Consider the following 19657-nt stretch of genomic DNA (forward strand, 5'->3'; position numbering starts at 1 on the left):
CATGCATAAAATAAATGAACTGGAGACCTGGCTACTGGTGCTTTGGCGATAATGTTTGTGTGCATGAGTTGCATGTGTACTGTGACTTAGTGCATGTGCGACTGACCTCTTCAGGTGAAAGCGGAGGTATCGGAGCACACTGCTGCTCGGCAGAAAGGTGCAGCTCATGCAGGTCAGGAGCTGCCAGTAACGGAGCTGTGGGTTGGGCTCTGTTTGCGTGGTTGTCTTTGTGTGGGTGACACTGGTCTGTTTGATGGTCTGGCAGTAGAGCTCGTCACGCAGTGGGCGCAGGTCCAGGCTGGTCTGCAGGATGCCCTGTATGAGTGGAACAGGTTCCGGTGCCGACTCCAGCTGCTGCAGACAGTTAAACAGCCTCACCGCCTCTTCACGCACCGAGGTGTAGCCTTTACCTGCCATGTCTATATAAACACAAGGTTAGGAGTGCATCAGTGTGTGAGCATCATTTTGGTGAGGCGTCTTCCGCCTACCAGCTGATCTATCCATGCTTTGTCAACAAAACTGTTCATTCATTGCTACTAATGCCAGGTTGAAGATGCTTTACAGAGTTTTGGCATGGATTAGGGATAAATTAGGTGTAAGTCAATTATAGATCAGGTGTAGTTCCTAGATAGGTCAGGAAAAAAAAACTGTTGTAGTTAAGCAATAGATCAGTTGTAGTCCAGCCATAGCTCAGGGATAAATAAATTGTAGGTAAGGTATTGATCAGGTGTAGTTCATGGATAGATCAGTAGTAATTGTTCATGTATATTTAAAGGTGTGGTCCAGTTATATGTCAGGTGTAGCTCAGGGAAAGATCAGGAATCAATCAGGTGTTGTTCAGGTATACATCAGGGATTCACCCATTGTAGTTTATGCCGTGTTACTGAGCTAATGCTGGGAAACGTGCATGCTGGGAAATTTATTTTCATTTACAACCTACCTAATTTTGATTAACGTTCATAACTGGAAAAAGGCAAATCTAAACATACGTAGCACATAGTAAGATACTGAATGATTTAGGTATAACATAGACATATGGACAAAAACATCATGTGCTACAGATTTTCATTAATATGAATGAGATTTATCAGCTTTCTGTAAAGCTTGTCTAACCTCAAAATAGCTACAAAACAATGCATTTGTGGGCAGAGCATGGATTTGCTTGTGTGGAGGATTTTATTACAGGTGATTATGCACGGCGTATGTGCGTCAGCATCTGTGTATGTATATGCACGTGAGTCTGTGTGTGTGTGTTACTCACGTGTGTGGTCCAGGCTGCCGTAAGGGAAAGGCAGCAGGGGGGCGTAGAGCGGACTCTGTGTGTAAGTGAGGATGGGGTTGTGCTGGTAGATGTGCTCCACAACCTCAGGATTAAACTTGTTCTCCTACAGAGAGAGAAATTCATTTAGTCTTTGCCTAAAGCAATAATTTATCCACATCAAAATCAAATTAAATAAGGTTTCCTCAAGCTACTGTAAAGCACTCCAGCTGGGCTTCCACACGCCCCTGCTAACCCCTAGCCTGATCAGGGACAGATGTGCGTATGAGAGTGTTTTGATGTGTGTTTACATGCGAATGTGTTTCTGTTCTTTCAGGTCAGCTGTGTAAGAGGAAAGGACGAGTGAGGTCAGTCTATGCATTCCTTATAGGCTTGACCAGTCAAGCTAAGAAGCACTAGATATTATTGTTCCAGTTATAGCCAATTGGCAGATGTTAAACTCTGAGGCCTGATATTATTAGTCTAAACACAATGAATCATTTGTTAATAAATGAAGGCACTTTGAATGATGGTGCAAACGAAGAGAGAGGAAACTGAAGAATTTGTACAGATGGCTGGAGAGCTCATAAGATCAGATGATCTACCGAGTAGTTGACAGTTTGTTGATTACATAAGTAACCGCAGCCCCACTTTATTACCAAATTTATACTGTGATTTCACATGTACACAAATATGAGCGAGTCTGTCTGTCTTTCTTGTCTGATGGTACAGCCATCTGATGGTCAATTTGTCTGTCTGTGGTCTGAGCTGAATTCCTCAGAGTTCTGTGGGATAGCAACCAGCAGCCTATTAATAAAGAGCATCCCTAGAGCTGCAGCATTACATCATTACAGCCTGAGGCTATTTTGAAGAGTCACCCACACTATTTATAGAGGGAAGTGATACCACACCAGCACAGCTATTAGTGCAGTATCACTCACCAACATACTACTAATATTATGGTGGGGGGAGACAGGGATGACCACCAGAAGATGGACGGTGCGTTCTCACCTCTGTGCCTCATATTAGGAACGCTGTGTATGTGTGTGTGTGTGTGTGTGTGTTTGTGTTTGTGTGGTTTGTTTTTGTACATTTTGCAGACAAACACGGTTCTGACAAAAGTTGCACAATTACTTATTATTTTCTGAATTTAAATTTTGAGAGGAAAATGAAACATAAAATTTGGCCTATTATGGCACCTGATAAAAGTTATGGCACATTTTTTTTTTTTCCCCAATATGTTAGCCATGCAAGTAAACTGTGTACAAAATTAGCAGAGAAATTGCCATATTCAAGTTATTTTCACAAAATAATTTATCCATTTATATATATATATATATATATATATATGTATATATATATATATATATATAGCTGTTATTGGAACAAAACCTCATATCTCCAAAATGTTGACATACTTCTACAAAAAATACTACAAAAAATACTTTACTTTTAATGCAAGTCAATGGAACTAGACATTTTTCAAAGTAATTCTGGGCCGTTTGTTTTGGTCCATTCTTCATGAAATTTAAATGTAAATTTCAAATTTTCTAATTATGTCAAAAACTGAAAAAAAACGTCAAAAATGGACATACAAGATTTTCTTCCAACAGCTGCAATGTATTGTTTGATTTACTTACAATAAAAAGTAAGGTAAATTTAAGTACATTTTTTGCTTTTCCTGAAAAGTTACCATTTTGGAGAAATAATGTTTTGCTGTGTGTCCATATCATTGTGGTCAGAACAAAACATTGTTTCTCCAAAAAAAAATCCACTAATATAAGGAAAATGGGTGTGTGTGTTCTCACCTCTATGTCTCGTATTAGTAGCTGTGTTGGTGTCTCCACTGGTGCTTTGCTGTCGATGACCTTCTGTACTGCACATGCCCAGTGCACAGCTTCATTAAAGTGTTTAGTGAAGAGCTTATAGCAGTGTTTCCGCCCATAGACTGTCAGACTCCAGTAACCTAATCAAAACACACACACACACACACACACACACACACACACACACATTTGCAATCATAAGTCATTTATACTAACAAACTAACTGAGTCACAAACTAAGAATTCCAGAGTGACTAATGGCCTTGGCTGATCACATACTGGAAGAAGAGCTGTACTCAATTTCCTTTACTGAAATGTGTATGTAATGTTTGGGCATTTGTGTCACACATTCTTTCAAAAGGCAGCGAGTTTAACGTTTGTTTAAAGTTTCTTTGGGGTTTGCATCCAAAATGAGTTCCATAAGCTCACCAACACCACTCTAGAAAAACAGCCCCAGACTTCAGTGAACCATGATTGTTAGAGCTTCAGGTCCGGTCATAAATGTCAAAATACCTCTAGGGCAATAATTATTTCTGCTAGCATCTATGTGATTCTAATGGTATGTTTCTCTAAGCTAACAGTAATTTACATGAACATTCTTTGGCCATTGGAAGTTTAACGCAAGTTATACAAAGCATGTAACAGACATTTACATATATTTTACCTTGTGTTACTTTTACTCTTTCAGTAAAGAGTCCAACCACAGACCTGCCGTTGCTGTTTTACATTCCTATCAACTAACTGAAAACTGATTGGACTTCAGCTTGTACTCCAAGTCAGTGACATATCTTCCAGAAGGTCAGAAAGGATGTTTCTTTCTCAAAAAAGGGGTTCCAGACATTGGCAATTACATTCATTGTCAATCTGATGAGTTAGGCATTCAGTTCACCTCCTGAAGGACTAATATCAATGAAAGAGCTTGCTTAGCTGAATATGCATAGATACCATGAAGAAAAAGTTTTCTTATTATTTCATAGAAATACTCCCAGACGTTGGTATTACAGTATTCTGTATACTATCAGTTTGACTTTATGCTAAAAACATTTCTCTCTGAAACAAACAGAATTAAAACTTTAATTGAAAATTTATATAAAAAGTAAAGAACTTCATTAAAGCTTGCTAATGGTGAAAATATCCAAGAACTACATCAACACAGCTCTCTTTCAGTTTACATATTGTTAGCAGCAACTAACAATACAGAAAGCTGTTCATGTAATATATTGCATTCATATGGATACAATTTACACATTTGAATTCAGTTAATTTATTGTGGGACTCGTTTCAGGACATATTCACATGCCAAACTAGACCGTCTTTCTAGGAAATTACACATATACAGTCTGGGAAACATGTAGGGTGTGGTGGTTGAGTGTGACTGCGTCCACCAGCAGAATACTGGCCATCTGTACACACACATACGCACACTCCGCCATGCTTCAGTATGACTAAGCCACTTTGGTCACAGTCTTCCATCACCCCAGACAACAATGCCTCTCAATCTGGCCATCTCTCTTTCTCTTTCATTTCTGCCTTTCCAGAAGTCCGTCTTTTTCTGACTCAACTCCTGTGTATTCCCGCATGAAAGAAGCGAATTAGTCCCATTACTCACCAAAACCCACAGCCCAAAAGCCCCCTCTGTTCTCTTCTGCATGTCTTCACTTTACTGGGAATCTCTGAGCTCCACTACTGTTCTGTTCATGGGCTTAAAGCTATAGAACAATCGGATTAACAATTTTTCTCCATCAGCCAAGACATGGTTGGTGTCTGAGGTTAGCTTAGTTTGCACATTAATGTTGTCTTCCACATAATGTTGGAAACCAATAAACGAAAACACTGCCTAATTTTTTCTCAGAGCCAGCTCGATTTTCTGCGCTATATGGAGACATGAAAAGTCAGGCTGACCAGCCACAGCTACACTTCATGGCCAAAGTTGACACCCCTCTTGATTACTGAGTTCAAGTGTTTCAGCCACACCTATTGCTAACATAGCCATGCAATTTCCATAGACAAACACTGGGTCATAATGACGAGTTCAGCGACTTTAAACGCGCCGCATGTCAGTTCATGAAATTTCTATCCTGCTAGATACGCCCTGGTCAACTGTGAGTGCTATTGTTGTGAAATGAAAGCGTTTAGGGGAAACGACATCTCGGCCACAAAGCCCACAAGAAGACCACAAAACCCACACTGCAGGGCCTGTGAAAATAGCTTACATCACTCACTACAGAGCGCAGAACTGCCCCTGAAAGCAACACCAGCACAAGAACTGTGCATCGGGAGCTTCATGGAAGGGGTTTCCACAAAGGAACGGCTGCACAAGATGTGCCTCAGTGTACCTCACGGTGGTGGTAGGACAGTTCATCAGGCTTGGATAAGAGCACAAAAGTTATAAGATAAGCAAAACATTGTAAAAATGTGGAGGTTAACTATGGAATCGAGTGTCTTGTTGCTGATCCACTGTTTTATTTATTCACGGCAACAATAAAATGCATCTGATATGCAACTTAATTTCATCTTGCAAACTAGTGTACACTGTTCATAAAATGTACATAAAAAGCAACAAAAATCTGTTAGATCACATTTTGCATAGCAAATAAAAGGCAATATTGAAAAACATTAATCAGAAAAAAGAGGTTTTTATTTTGTTTTTGTATGACAGTGATTGTTTACTAGCCTTTTTTGTTTACTTAGGTATTCTAGTCTGTTCATGCCTTGCCTTTTTAGTTGAATAGAGAGTGCATGTTTTAGTTGCAGTGGCAAACTGATTGATGTGAAGGTTCCATTGTGCTAAAAGTCACATCCATTGCTTGGTTTTTGGTGCGAACAGAGGTCCATTTTTAAAGATAACAGTGTGTCATACAGTGTCAGAAACCCCAAAAGCACGTCTATTAGTGATCCTTTATCGACTCTACACGGCCCTGAGTGAGTGAAGATTTTCGATAGCAAGCCAGTTAAGGGGAAAATTGTGTACTGTCGCTTTAAAGAGAGGTCAGGTCAGTGTGTAAGTGTTACCTGTCTGTTTGTAGGTGTGTTTGTCAGGCCACAGTACAGAGCACAGTGAAGTCAGTACGAGCATGCTCAACCTGCGGGCGTCTCTCTCCGGGCCGCTGTAGCAGTCCAGAGAGTCTGCGGTCAGCATGAACCAGAACCTCCTCTGTCTGAGCCAACCGCCTGACACCTCACGCAGCAACCAGCCTGCATATAAATAAAAAACAAAATGTCAACAGGACAGAACAGCAGACTAACAACACACTCCACTGAATGTTTAGGTTTCCACAAAACACATTTCTACATGGGAAGACTTTATGCTTTAAAGCAGTCTATGTAAAGACTTTACTACACACCAATCAGCACTGAACAGCATATCTAAAAAGCTAACATTCATGAACAGCTTACGTCTGTATTTTGAAGGTTGTCTTCACCTTTTCCACGACAAGAATAAAGCAAGGAGTAAATCTGAAGCAGGTAAAATCTGTTAAAAGTGGCCTCTGAATATTATAAAGTGAAATTTTAACCCAAAGTAGCTCGATATGTATATGGCGGATGATGTCTGAACTTGATTGAACCTGACATTAGCAGCTGGGCCCATCAGGTTTGAACAAGTATTTAAGCTCTAACACACACACACACACGCACACACACACACACACACACACACCCACACAGGAAAAATGTCCACTCTAAGCTCTTAGCTGCATGTTCTGCCTTGGCCAATCAAACACCAGTGTGGGAAAAAGCAACTGAGTAAAACAAACCGTGAAAAAACAGAAAATCCGTGACGCTCCAACAACGTCACAACTTCGTGTTCTGCTGCAGATGTGCACCACCTGCTGCTTCTGCCCAGGGTTTGTGGAGCGTGCTGTGTGTTTATGTGTGTCAGAGTGAGTGTGTGTATGAGTGCAGCCACGTGAGAGATGACAACAAAACCATGGTAACGGGAAAAAAAGCTCAGCAGCCACAGTTACTGGCTCACTCAGAATGTCCTGGATGGGGCAGTATGAGAATTACTGCTCATTTTCAGGATACAAATTTTCTGCATTCTCCGTTTTTTATTCTTTTGAGTGACTGAGGTTGAGATTAATGTTAGGTTTAGGTTTAGACTAAAAACTGTAGACTTAGAAAACCTGGAATAAAAACTCTTTGCATTGATGATGATTTGGACATATGAGGCTTTAGTCCAATGACATATTATACATGGCTTATATTATAATTCGATACAGATACTTATGTTGCGCTCTCATATTTGCACTGAAAGGTTGTTCTGCACCTCACAAGTACACAGGTGATGGTGGCCTGAAGCTACACAAACATTGCCATGGTGACCGCAGGGCTGGCGAAAATGGGTGATTATCGGAGGACAGCTTAGCAGTGTATATCGATTATTTAAAGTGGAGAAAGTCAGGAGAACATTCTGTACGCTTTTATTTTTGTTATATTATTCTGGGTTCAAAAACGAGGTGTTTGGCGTCCATTGCTCCCCAAATATCAACATCCGTTTTTTCCCACCACTGTGGTCGACAGCAAATGTTGGGAAAACTTTGGCGGAACGTTCTGCTTACCGCTGCATTTTGCATTAAGTTTCCACTTAAATGTGGCAGAATGAATGCTTTGCAATCGTTTATCTACCGCAAACATGTGAATGTAACATTATATATAATACAAATGGAACATATTATTATTACTCTATATGAATGCTATAAAAATATAAAATTCATAAGGGACATATGTGAGTGTGTGTGTGTGTCTGTGTGTGTGTGTGAATGAGGCAGACAGACCGTCATGTCCGGCAGTTTTCTTGGCCACTGTGAGACAGGCTGGCTGAGAATTCGGACACCCGGCACTCATTTATTATTACACATTACACACCAGCAGTGCAGTAGCAGCAAATAGTGCACATTCACACACAGTGAGATCACATATACACACACACACATACACACACACACGGCCGCTCTCCAAAAAAAAATCATGTATCCATCTTTTACTTCTTACCCACTTTTATTTCTTTAGCTGATCACAGCAGCTTTCCTTTACAATGTGTGGAAAATAATGAATGGGCCAATAGAAATGATCCAAAAATACTTGGAATAAAATCTGTTTACATTCATTTATGGTAAAAGAAAAATTTAGCCTGCCTTTTTTTTCCCCCCAGACACAACAATATCTGTTTAAACCTGTCATCTAGGCAAATAAGGATGTGTGGTGCAGGTAAATGATCAGTCAGTGCTTACATTCAGTAAATACCTATTAAATTCTCCTTAACTTACTGACCCTACGCTTGACCTAAATGTCAGCCTCAACCCAGAACCGAAACCTGACCCTATCAGTCTGGTCCTAAAGCTAAACGTTGTGGAGAATGAACCGAGTTTTTTCAGAGAGTTTGTTAACATCTGAACACTTGAACATCTACAGATAATTTATTGGAGGATATCCAAACAAAATGGGACCAATATCAATATTAATAACAGTGATAACACTCACCCTTGACCAGAACCTCCGGGTCATCCTCCATGGCCTTCTTCACGATCAGCCTGCTGTTCTCCTCACTGACACCTGACAGACTGAAACACAGAGACAGCAGTGAGCAGATCAGCTACTGTAACCCAGTATCTACTGTACACACATACACGCATATGGGGGGTGGGGGTCAAGGGCCCCTGCTCACAGGGGCTGCTAAAATCTACTCTAACATAGTACACAATCCAGACAGACACCCCATTACACGCAGGGGTTTTATCAGTCTGGCTGCCAGGCAAAAGACTGAAAATAAGCCTGACTAAGAGACGCCAAAGAGAGAGAGAGAGAGAGAGAGAGAGAGAGAGAGAGACAGACACAGAGAGAGACACAGAGAGAGACACAGAGAGAGAGAGAGAGAGAGAGAGAGAGAGAGAGACAGACACAGAGAGAGACACAGAGAGAGACACAGAGAGAGAGAGAGAGAGACACAGAGAGACACAGAGAGAGAGAGAGAGAGAGAGAGAGAGAGAGAGAGAGAGAGAGAGGTACCACACCTTTCTAAAACCATCTTGGACTCCCACTGAACTAAAAATGAACCTCTGTGTGGGCTGGAGCTCTTCACGTGCAAAATAAAAGGAACAGAATGAGAGCTAAATTTTCTGCTAATAGAGAGGAGAGAAACTCCAACCCAGCCTGTTCAGTGCAATAAATTAACCATGAAACGCTGGGAGAAAGTTTGCCTTCTTCTGAAACGTTCAGCGGAATGTTTGATTTTCACAGCTGTTTTTCAATGAAGAGCAAATTATACACAAAGCTTTCTTGCACATAAAACAGTTGTTCTAAACTTCTGGGTAAGTTTAGCTTTAACGTTTACGGTATAAGTAAACATCATGCCCTATTAGGACATCATCAGTGTGAATCCCAGTGATGCCACAGACAACTGTGGCCAGGAGTCCAACAAGCGTGTTCGTCCTCCTCCCCATCATTCAGCGTGATGCTAGACAGTGAAGGCGTCTGTCAGCTGATGTGTCAAAGTTTTCAATTAGTGTTCTCCTCCATGCGTGTTGAGCTGTACAATGACATTATATCAGCAGCAGCTTGAAAGCTCATGTAGCCTTCACCTCAGACTTGTACTGCAAACCAATACAGATCACTGGTATTAACTTCTTAGATGCTCAGGTCCTGACAGTGAGTCCTGACTTTCATTCCTCTCTTCTATAACTTCAGAATAATTCATTTTATACTGTTTTCCCATGTACCTACAGGACAGCAAAGCTTCAGATGAAGATTGAGGTTAACATTTTGAAAAGCCCAGACTTTCGACTGTAACAACAACACTAGAACACAACAGCTTGTAACTGCAATGCTACTGAAGCTGCAGCGATCTGCAGCTGCCACTATACTCAACTCAAGTCTTAATGAAGTCCTAATAACTCGCTCTAATTGGCTCTTTGTGATGTCAATCAATACAAAATTGGCTGCTCCTGACTAAAGCTGTAATCATTCTCTGGAGGAGCTTGACCAGGATTAATATTTGAATCCGAAAGTGACCCAAGCCCAACAACATTCTATAAGAGATTGACCTAAAAAAGGCCCATCATCATTCAAACTGCTGAATTTAACTTGACCAGATAGCACGATACAGTGTAGAGATAATAACAGCTGTTATTAGATCACAGATGATTAAAATATAAAGCAATATAAATACATAAAATGCTGTTATAAAATAGTCAGCTGTAGAAAAAAAGTGCAAATCCTTTGAAAAATGTATTTCATAAAGCAAAGCTTCTGTTTTTAAGTCTGGATAAATCACTTAAAAGCAGGGATCACATCATCAGCCAACACTAGAATCACTCAAAAGATGAAATCGGCAACTGGTCAGTTTATTGTTTTTATTTCTGCAGATGTGGGCAATTTTATGAGGTCAATGATGTAGGGTGGGTAAGTGAACTCGCACTGTATTTGAATGAAGCTGCTACACTGATACCAAAACACTGTAGCATTATCATACATTAGTCATTGTGCTGACCCAGTTGCCTCTTACCTTCACTACAACACATTATTTGATTCATGTTATTTCAATAGGGAACCGATTTTACATTGAAAGTGCCAGTTTGGTTCAGAGCAAACAATCTTTATGTTGCAAGTTTGGCTAATAGAAATAGCCAACGGCCCACACAGTGAGAGATTCTGTTTAAAACAAAGGCTAATAAAAACTGGCCACTGGCCAATTTGGCTGTAAAAAAAATCCAAACCAGAAGAAGCCATAAAAATTCATAATCCATGGATCCCTGGTTAAAGACAGGAGGTAAACTGTGAGGACCTGTAAAACATGAACTCAGTCAGGTTCAGATTTGGAAAACAGTGTCCAAACATGACAGGACCTGATGTGTTCAGTCAGTTCCTGACAGGGTCACATTAATGTTTAAAGCTCTGTTTCTGACTACGTCACCGAGGCAACCGGAGCATTGCAGGATAAGTGATCTGATGGTTATGCACGACCTTCTGCACAGGAAGTGGAGGAGGAGATCAATACAGATGAGTTTATATATGTACACATACACACACACGCATACACACACGCACGCATACACACACGCAAACACACACCTCCCCCTCCCAAGCATTACCTACACACTAAACTATAGCTTGGTCTTTATTGAGCAGAGGATTAAGAGCTTGTATATGCATGTGACTAAATGTCTGTGCACATACACATTTATCTATATAATGTATGTTTATTTACAGCTGTGTTTATGACCGTGCATATATATATATATATATATATATATATATATATATATATATATATATATACACATATATGTGTGTGTGTGTGTGTGTGTGTGTGTGTGTGTGGACTGTATTGGGATGCAGTGGTACATCCCTGTGGATTTGCATCACTTGCTATATTAGGCCTGAGCTCAGACGGAGTCGAGAGTGTACAGACATCACTGAGAGGGGGTGTGTGTGGGACCGAGACAGAGCTCTCACACACACACGCACGCACGCACACACGCACACACGCACACACAGGAAGCCCTCATCTGACTGGAGTAGCCGGCCAAAACCTGTCAGAACCGGTTCTGGATCAAAGCAGCCCGGCCTCAACAATAAACCACCAACACCTACAGCATCAGAATAACCCTAGTGCATTAACACATACACACTCATGCATGCATACTTGTTTTAATATCCTGTCAGCATATGTGGTCATGTATTTTCCCATATTTATTATATATATTTCATTTACATATATGTATATGCACTGTTAGAAATAAAGGTAATGTACATTTTTCGTTCATTTAGGTACAATGTAAATGTTCCCTCAATGGTACAACAGTGGTTTAAGGTCTGGTTGTGAACCTTAAATAAGTTTTTCTCAGGTGAAAAGTACATATTTGTACCTTTTCATAGCGGAATGTTTTAAAACAGAACATATAACTCTAAAAATCGTTTATGGCCACATCCATCAGCCTTCATACTCTCTAGCTAACCGACCAACTCACATCTCTGCAGTTAAACCTAAACTTAGCCCTAGCTGTAACCTCAGTGATGGCTGTTTTCAAGCTGCATTCTGTGGAGCCTTTTTCCCAGTAAAATGTCAGTCCCAATGTCAGAATGATCTTTTCCTATCACACTGGAATATTTCTGTCCCCAGGAAGACAGTAAAATAAGGTACACCGTCACACACACACACACACACACACACACACACACACACACACACACACACACACACTCTCATACACTTAAACACACTGACACACACGCAGATAAAGTGGGCCGCAGTCCGTTTCTTTTAGAAGCGGCGGAGGCCGTCGCGTGTTGGAATGGGTGAGGCATGCAGACGCAGATAAATGTGTCGAGCTATACACGGGCTTTATGGAGCACGATAAAGGACAGGAGACGGAGAGTGAGCACGTATAAGAGGAAAAGAGCTGATATAGGCTGGCCGCTGATTTTACTGACCGTCTAGACAGTCTGGAGGTTTAAATAATGTCGAATAGATTTGCCTTTGTGGTTTCGGACCCTGTATGATGCTACTGTGATAAGTTATGTGACGTTTCGCTTTTCTGAGTATATTGTAGATCTCCTAGATTATAAAGAGAGCTTAATAAGCCTTGTTTAATTTCTTGACAAGCCAGGGCCCGAAGTTTTATTACATACTTCTATAAACTAAGAATAGCTCAATCACTTCGCACTGAAGTCCCTGTAGTTCCTGAATAAAACAGCCCCACACACATTCAAAACCACTGTAAAACAGATTAAAATGGAATCTCGAACCACTGAATTCTTTCAGTCAGGGAGCATAACTGTACCATAACCCATAGATATGACAAGTTGTACTGACTCCACCCACCCCGTCTCGTCTCCAGGCTTCTTATTTTACTGTTCTGTTTTAAAACATTTGGTTATGAAAAGGTACAAATATGTACTTGGAAAAACTTATTTTGGGTCCACAATTGGACCTTAACACCACCTTTATACATTTGAGGGAACATTTACATTGTTTATACCTGAATAAACGAAAAATGTACCTGCATAGAACCTTTATCCCTAACAGTATACAGCAAATTTACTGTAAATTTGATTCCTTCAAAGCACTCTCCCACGCTCATTCAAAACCTTTATAAACCAGGTGGTCACCACAGTCTGGCTCTTTTCACAGGGCTAAAAAAGAGAGTGGTTTGGTTGACCTTCCTCCGTCCAAACAGCTTGTCCAAACAGCTCTGGCCTTCAATTTGAATGGGCAGCTACAGATCAGCATGGCCACACTGGACGCACAGGCACTGATAACGCACATACAACACAATCCCCTATTGTGAGTTAAGCACCACAAACGCAAATAAGATGCCTATCTTTGTGTTACTCCCATGTCCTTCTGTATGAGAGTGTAAATGCTGCTGTGCTCTGCAGAACACAAAACTAATGTGTAAAGGATGATTTCACCAATTTACAAAAAAATCTCATAATTTCATTCTTAAGTTGTAAATAAAGCCAGAAAAAAGCAACAGTAAAAGCTACTTCACAAACCCGACTGATACGATACGAACCACAGCAGAGCACAACTTCAGCCTTAGCCTTTAGCATTGAGCAATCACGCCTGGGTCATGTTATACTCACTGTATAAACCAGGCCTGGAAAAATAAGCGTGAATGTAAACAAATGCAAGTCTTTAAGCAGAATTCCACTGAATTTTCAAATATGCTAAAATGTTCAATGGTTAAGATGTAAACAAAATCATTCCGAGTGGTTTGACATGAAATGTCCCGTTGTAGAGAAACTTATGAAGTCAGAACTGTTGTGCTGGTGATTGGAACCAGATGTGTGAAAAGCTACTACAAAGGAAGTTATTACATGAAATGGTCATGAAATCATTGCCTGACATTATTTTACGAGAGTTTTGAGATAAAAAATACATCTTAGGCCAAAGTTTGAAGCCATTAATGGTGGAGAGGTACATGCAGGGTGTTGTAAGGCAAAATAGTCCCAAAAGAAACCCACCACAATATTACCATTATCAGCATGACGTATAAAAACCTGAGACATGTGTAGGTTCACTGGTGATTTTGGATAGCAAGTAAATTGGCTATATTAGTGTTGCAGACATGGGGACCTCTGGTTCCTATCACCACCATTGTAAAGGAATCCAAGCATGTATGTTACATCAAAAAAGGTACAAGGATTTATTTTAAAAGCGTTTTTAACTACATGCTTTAAAGCATTCTTCTCCACAACCACAAATTATTCCTATGTTTATCATCTCAGAGAACAAGGTCCCCAAAAACAGCCAAATACCCACATACACCAACACACACACAGCACACACGATTCGTCTGCGTTTGAAAGGCGTCCACACCTCCTAACACTGATAAAGTCCAGGCCTGGCCTCGGGGGTTGATGTTCTTTGTCGTTTCAAAGGCTAAGTGTGACGTGTGGCCATTTCAGACTGGCAGTGTGCCAGCAGTAAAAAAAAACTACTTCACCATGATATGATCCCCAGCAGAGCCCGACTTTAGCCTTTAGCCATCACGCCTTGATCAACGAGAGTCCATTGTTACACGCATTGTATGAACCAGGCCTGGAAAATGAATATGAATTATGTAAAGAACATATCCATTTCTTAAACAGGAACTCCAGAGAATTTCTACAATTCTAAAAGTCATTAAGGGTGATTTGATGTGAAACTTTCCAAGTCAGAATTGTTCACAGTGATGACAGGAACCAATCATAAGCTTTTTATTTATTATCAAAAATGTTCTACCAGTGAATTTATATGTAATGTTGATGGTAGTAAACCACCAAGAGGTCCATCTGAAGAGACGGTCATAATTACAGCATTAGCATTACAAAACTGCCACATTTTCTGACATCAGGAAAACATTCCATGAGTTAATATGACATCCCACAACGCATAATGTGATAATTGTTCTTAAGTGGTTGAGCTCTATGAAGAATGTCTTCAAATTCTTCAGCCTGAATGGACCCCCTCGCTCGAACGTACAGTACTAAATAAACTATTCAGACTGTCTTAAAAATTATCTGTGAAGTTGTTTATTTGGGCAGCGGGGCAGCAAAAAAAAAGTCGATTATTCATGTAAATGAACCGAATAATAAATGCAGCAGATCAGACTACCCTTCCTTTTAAGTAAGTGTTCACAACTTTCAGCCATAGCGCCCCCTTTTCTTTCGCTATATCCGCTCACACAGGTAAGCCACTGTTAGTGAACTACTGCCCTGCTCAAGTTAAGAAGTTAACTCACTCTTGGTTTGACTTTGGAAATGTCGATAGCCAAAATGTTTGTCGATATTTATTACTAAAGCGAGCAGTAAGCATTTATATGCTCAAAAACGATAACATTAGAATAAATACACAATACGCTGTGATTTGTAAAGGAAGTCTATGATTTACAGTTACCTAATTTCTCTCATCAATCCTTCATTAACTTAAACAAGTTTAAAAAGTCCATCCAATCTTGACAATATATTCATAACTTTACCGATTAAAGAGATTATGGTTATGTTTTACTGTATTTATGTTTATTTGTATTTACTCAAATTTTATATGGTGTTTTGCTGGTATTAACACAAAAGTTAAGCTGGGTTCAATATGTAAATTGAATGTAAATTCACAGCAAATTACTGGCTACTGTGATGCATTATTTTTACAGCTGTTACGTAAAATATATATTACAGCTTATTACTGTAGGTGCACAGCAGAATACAGCTACAGACATTTTATTATTATGTACTGTTACTATGGTGCAATAAATTACTGTGAAAATAATGCAACTAGTAGCCAGTATTTTACTGTAATTTTACAGTGATTTAATTTTTTTTTTATAGTGGGACCAGTCATAGGGACATGCATATTAATGTACCTAAAAGCAGATGTGCTCATGTTAGCCAACTGCAGTTCCTGAGACTTGATGTATTAGTAGAGGTGACACAATATTGCGTTTTCTTTGACGATAGTGATCCCGATATTGGAGCCTTCAGTGTGGGCTAAACTGATAAGAACTACTAAGCTTCTTTAAAAACTACTAAGCTTTAAAATAAGCTATCCAAGCAGGAGAACACCTGGCCTCAAGTCTTGTATTGCTTTTAGATATCCGCCCTAAACATCGCATCAAATGTAATTTAATATTGGAAATGCCTTCGGTCAAAAAAGGAGTTTTATGTTATAGGCAGTAACACTGTCGCAATATCACTTTCAGCTCAGCTCTTCCAGATGAACCTGGTTTTGCTCAGTCCGTCTGTGAAGGCTTTACAGCCCATCTTGTTTGCTGAACTGTATTCTGTTGGTTCCTGGCTTATTCCTGTGTGTTTAGCAGTTTCTCCCGTCACTGCCATCTCTAATTGTTATCCAGCGGATCTGGGAACTGGCGCTCATATGTAAATCCCTGATGGGGCTTATATAGATTCACTGATGCATTATGGGGGATTGGAGGGGTGGGGAGGTAAACTAAATTTTCCACAGCTGTCCAATCAAACCCCCTCTACCACCCTACTGCCGCCCACTCCTTTCCCAGAGTCCTCGGCTCGCTTGCCTGCGAGGGGCCTGCAAGGCAGCTTCCTGCGAGAGAGAACGCAGAGCAGGAAACAATTTGTCACGCAGGATTAAACGACAGGAATAATAGAAGGAGCAGAGGATGAGTCTGCGTCCCTACAAACCAAAACACTGCACTCTGCACTCAAACTGCTACACAGGAATATAAATAAGAGAGAGAGTGAGAGAGACAGAGAGAGAGAGAGAGAGAGAGAGAGAGAGAGAGAACACTCCTGTACTTTCCTATAGTCTCTCTCTCTCCAATCTACCATACTCTCTCCTATACTCTCTTTCACTCGTGTACTCTCTCTCTCGCCCATATTCTCTTTATCCTGTAGTCTCTCTTACACTCTCTCTTATGTATTCTCTCATATAGACTCTCTCTCCTATACTCTCTCTCGTACTCTTTTTCTGATATATTCTTTCTCTCCTATACGCTCTCTCTCTCTCTCTCTCTCCCACACTCTCTCTACTATCCATCTCACCTACACCTTCTCCCTCTCTGTCACAAGTTTGTTTCTTTAGTTCTGTGCGGGAGCTACAAAGCTAAAGCAGCTAACGAGCTGTGTTAGGCTGATATATGCTGCTATTATGGAGTATTGCGGGTACTGAGCGTCAATGTTAAGCCAATTATAATTCTTTTGTTCTCTTTACATCTCACATGATTTAATACCTCACCTTCACCACAGAATTAAGATTTGAGTTCACTACACAACTTTTAAAGTCATAACAGATTACAAGTCATGCAAATTCACTGAACTCGCGCACTCTCACCGAACTAACTCACTGAACTCGCGCACTCTCACCGAACTCTCTGAACTCGCGCACTCTCACCGAACTAACTCACCGAACTCGCGCACTCTCACTGAACTAACTCTCTGAACTCGCGCACTCTCACTGAACTAACTCTCTGAACTCGCGCACTCTCACTGAACTAACTCACTGAACACGCGCACTCTCACCAAACTAACTCACTGAACACGCGCACTCTCACCGAACTAACTCACTGAACTCGCGCACTCTCACCGAACTAACTCACTGAACTCGCGCACTCTCACCAAACTAACTCACCGGACATGCGCACTCTCACCAAACTAACTCTCTGAACTCGTGCACTCTCACCAAACTAACTCTCTGAACTTGCGCACTCTCACCAAACTAACTCTCTGAACTTGCGCACTCTCACCGAACTAACTCACCGGACACGCGAACTCTCACCGAACTAACTCACTGAACACGAGCACTCTCACTGAACTAACTCACTGAACACGCGCACTCTCACTGAACACGCGCACTCTTACCGAACTAACTCACTGAACTCGCGCACTCACTGAACTAACTCACTGAACTCGCGCACTCTCACTGAACTCACTGAACACACGCACTCTCACTGAACAAACTCACTGAACACACTCACTCTCACTGAACAAACTCACTGAACATGCGCACTCTCACTGAACTTGTGAGATATCATGTGAAATCACTGAACTCATGCAAACGTACCAAACTTGCGCAAACTTGCTGAACTGACTCACTGAATTTGCGCAAACTCGTGCAAAACTCACCGAACTTGCGAAAAATCATGTGAACTCACTGCACTTGCGCAAACTCACTGCACTTGCGCAAACTCACTGCACTTGCGCAAACTCACTGCACTTGTGAGAAATCATGCAAACTCACTGAACTTGCAAAAAATCATGTGAACTCACTGCACTTGCGCAAACTCACTGCACTTGTGAACCCGATGAACTTGTGCGAACTCAGTGAACTCACGAAAACTTGCACAGTCTCATGCAAACTCAAGAAATTACGTGAACTCGCTCAAACTCACGTGAACTCACATGAACTCACACATTCTCTTCCAAATTCTGTAAACTCACACAAACTCATGCATTCTCCCTTACCAGAAGACGCAAACAAACAAACACAGATCTGCTCACTGTTGATGCTGTTTGCATGGAGCAGGTAAACATGTTTAAGTGAGGGTCATGGATTTAATCAATGTGGCATTTTGAGAGTTTTAAATTTACATAAACTCGATTGTGCTCATGCTTTAAACTCAGCTCATCAAGAAGCTTCACTCCACAGGTGAGATCTTCTCTCCAGTACAGAGTAAATTGGATGCGCTTGATCAGAAGAAGAGCCAATGCAACAGTTTGGCAGTATTTTGGTTTCCAACCAAACAAAGATGAAGCACTGAGTGTTAAAGACAGTGTTACATGAGCGCTGTTTACAAGCATGCTGCCAGTTGATAAGGCACAGGTGCTCATTGTCTGGGTAACAGGGTGAGGAACGCCTAGGACTGAGAGCGTGACCCCATTAAGGGGTCAAAGGGCCCTGGCGGTGACCTCAGTGTGTCGCACTCTAACCTCCTCCAGCTGTACTGCTGCTCCAGGACCGCATGTGTACACAGATTAAAATACACAGCTGCACTTCTCTAAACAACGCCGTGCTGCAGTTACACTCGCAGAGAAATTCACCTAAATATTCCAGCAGCGAGGGGAAGTCACAAAGAAGGGCAAAAAAGAGAAAGAGGGAAATGAAGGAATAACACACAATAACAAAAAATAAAAAGAAAGCAGTCTCTGACACCCTTCTCAACTCTCTCTGTAAACCCACTGCTGAAGTTTTGCTATACTATTAGAACTTCTTTGTTTCCTCCCCATCTCTTGTCCTCCCTGCTGCTCGCTCTCTCTCTCTCTCTCTCTCTCTCTCTCTCTCTCTCTCTCTCTCCCCCGTCTAGCCATCTCTCACTCGCTCTCTCTCTTTCTCTATATGTGTATATATCTCTCTTTCTATATCTCTTCCTCTCTCCCCTCTCTCTTTGTCGGTCTCTCTCTCACTCTTTTTATCTCTCTTTTTGTGTCAATCCCTCTCTCTCTCCCTCAGCCTCTGTCTCTCTTGACCTCTCTCTAGCCATCTCTCACTCCCTCTTTCTCTATCTATGTATCTATTTCTCTTTCTATATCTCTTCCTCTCTCCCTCTCTCTCACTCTTTGTCCGTGTCTCTCACTTTCTCTCTCCCTCACTCTTTTTATCTCTGTCTCTCTTTTGATCTCAATCC

At 41.0% G+C, this 19657-nt stretch overlaps 1 protein-coding gene across 3 annotated transcripts in view; it reads right to left on the reverse strand.

Moving 5' to 3' along the window:
- Positions 1 to 19657, reverse strand: part of plekhh3 (pleckstrin homology, MyTH4 and FERM domain containing H3) — a 63015-nt gene that overhangs the window by 13882 nt on the left and 29476 nt on the right. For all 3 annotated transcript variants that reach the window (XM_017697513.2, XM_017697512.2, XM_017697514.2), the window contains exons 3-7: positions 8565 to 8644; positions 6096 to 6278; positions 3067 to 3224; positions 1262 to 1385; positions 107 to 419 (exon numbers count right to left, since the gene is read on the reverse strand). In XM_017697513.2, the coding sequence (XP_017553002.1) occupies positions 107 to 419; positions 1262 to 1385; positions 3067 to 3224; positions 6096 to 6278; positions 8565 to 8644 (858 nt within the window). The remainder of the gene's footprint in view (positions 1 to 106; positions 420 to 1261; positions 1386 to 3066; positions 3225 to 6095; positions 6279 to 8564; positions 8645 to 19657) is intronic.

Source organism: Pygocentrus nattereri, chromosome 14 (genome assembly GCF_015220715.1).
Source record: "Pygocentrus nattereri isolate fPygNat1 chromosome 14, fPygNat1.pri, whole genome shotgun sequence".
Lineage (NCBI taxonomy): Eukaryota > Metazoa > Chordata > Actinopteri > Characiformes > Serrasalmidae > Pygocentrus > Pygocentrus nattereri.